Source organism: Morone saxatilis, unplaced genomic scaffold (genome assembly GCF_004916995.1).
Source record: "Morone saxatilis isolate NCDOM2014 unplaced genomic scaffold, NCSU_SB_2.0 Contig19, whole genome shotgun sequence".
Classification (NCBI taxonomy): Eukaryota; Metazoa; Chordata; class Actinopteri; family Moronidae; genus Morone; species Morone saxatilis.
In genome coordinates this window covers 22,701,632-22,703,356 of record NW_023339751.1, presented here as the reverse complement: position 1 = coordinate 22,703,356, position 1,725 = coordinate 22,701,632, and the positions used below count along the sequence as shown (strand labels likewise).

General features: G+C 39.5%; 1 protein-coding gene across 1 annotated transcript in view; it reads right to left on the bottom strand.

Moving 5' to 3' along the window:
- Positions 1 to 1,725, bottom strand: part of eno4 (enolase 4) — a gene marked incomplete at its 3' end in the record, with an annotated part of 16,856 nt that overhangs the window by 5,865 nt on the left and 9,266 nt on the right. The window contains exon 10 of the mRNA XM_035663861.1: positions 105 to 279. Within this exon, the coding sequence (XP_035519754.1) occupies positions 105 to 279 (175 nt within the window). The remainder of the gene's footprint in view (positions 1 to 104; positions 280 to 1,725) is intronic.

Here is a 1,725-nt window from a genome sequence, read left to right as displayed (position 1 = left end):
ATGACAAAAAGTTATTTTATAAACGTGACCTACTGCAGCTTTAACTGACAGCAGAGGGGTGTTGACGTGTTACAGTTTAGGCCTATGATGTCATGATCCTTTACCTTGGTGCTCTGATGTGATTCGGATTAAATCACTGACTGTTGTTTCACAGATGTGTTTTAAGATGTGGCCTCTGACTCCTGGTAAGGGTGGGGCCTTTGACTTGTAGGTGATATCAGAGAGCAGCGAACATGAGTCTCCAATCACACTGCTCAGCTTCTCCCATTGGTCTACGTCCTTACAGAGTGCACACATACACAGGAATAATACACATTTGAGCAAAGAACAGAGGTATAAACAGTCATACATAAACACATACATCTAAGACAACTTTATAAACAAACACATCAACACAAGTACACCCAGAAGAATTACCACCCACGCCAAATAACTATTGGTAATTCGGTAGTTCTACACAGAGCCCTACTTGTAATGAATGGAATTCATAAAAATTGCCAAAAAGTCTAGCAGAGATCTGTGGGTGAAACTAATCAGGCAGACAGACATGGTGTTAAGTACAACTTATTTACAATAAACCAGGGGTGTACTCCATGAAGAAGGATCAATCCACATGTGTAACTATGACCACAAATGCCCTGAAACAAACCTGTCACATGTCAGCCTGTCAACAGGTTAACACAATGTTAAAGGTGGGGAAAGCAATTTCTGGAGAAATCCAATACCATGAAAAATACCACGATATAGTGCCAACAACAACCCAGTGACTAATGTAATTACTGTTAGCTATATTGTGGGTTTGCAAAATGGATGTATTAATAAAGACCTGGATACAGCATTGGAGGCAGGGTTCCATTTATTCCTATGGAAGATGTTCATGGCACATGAAGCCAAAAAGGTTTGATTTCAACCAAGGTTTCTGCTTCCTTATTGTAAGGCCCAAGCAACTTCCACCGGCTGACCCGCTAGCTTCCAGTTTAGCCCTACGCTAAATTGAATAGGGATAAAATTATTTAATCGTGTAGCTCTTTTAGACTTTCCAAATGTTTTCAGACTGAATGGATCAAAATCTGAATGCAGGAGTTGTGAAAATTCAACCAACTTACAACCACTTCTGTCACAATGCAAGCTTATGGGTACAAATATTTTTGGGCCTGTATGCATCAAGTAATGGACACCATTGCTGTACTTACAGGGTGTGGCCACTATGTCAATTTGGGATTCAAATCCTGGAGCTTGGTTAGCAAACTGTGACTAAAGCTAACATGCAGAGAGGACTCACAATTCTCCTGATAGTGTACGTAGCTAACATCACTACAACAGCATATCTTGGCAAACTATGAAGTAAGCTGGATGTCCATGGGCATATTATTTAACGTTTCCTGATACACAAATCCTGTACGATTTAGACCTTCCCTGAATTAGAAAAATGGTTACAAGCTAGTTTTCAGGTTTCAGCTGTCCATAATGGGGTTCAACTGGTATTACAACATTGTGAGCAGAAACATTCTCTTCAATGTTCGGTCCGTACAGACCATTATCAAATTATTCCAAAGAAGACAGCATATTTGTCATAATTTTGTGATACTTGAATACAGTTTGGCTATAATCAAATATTCTACAGTTACCACTGTTATGATTATTAACTTAAATGTCGAGAGAAGTCAGCAAGTGCTGAGAGGCGCACTGACTTAGTGTTGGTTTTGCTCTTTTCATGGGATTTGT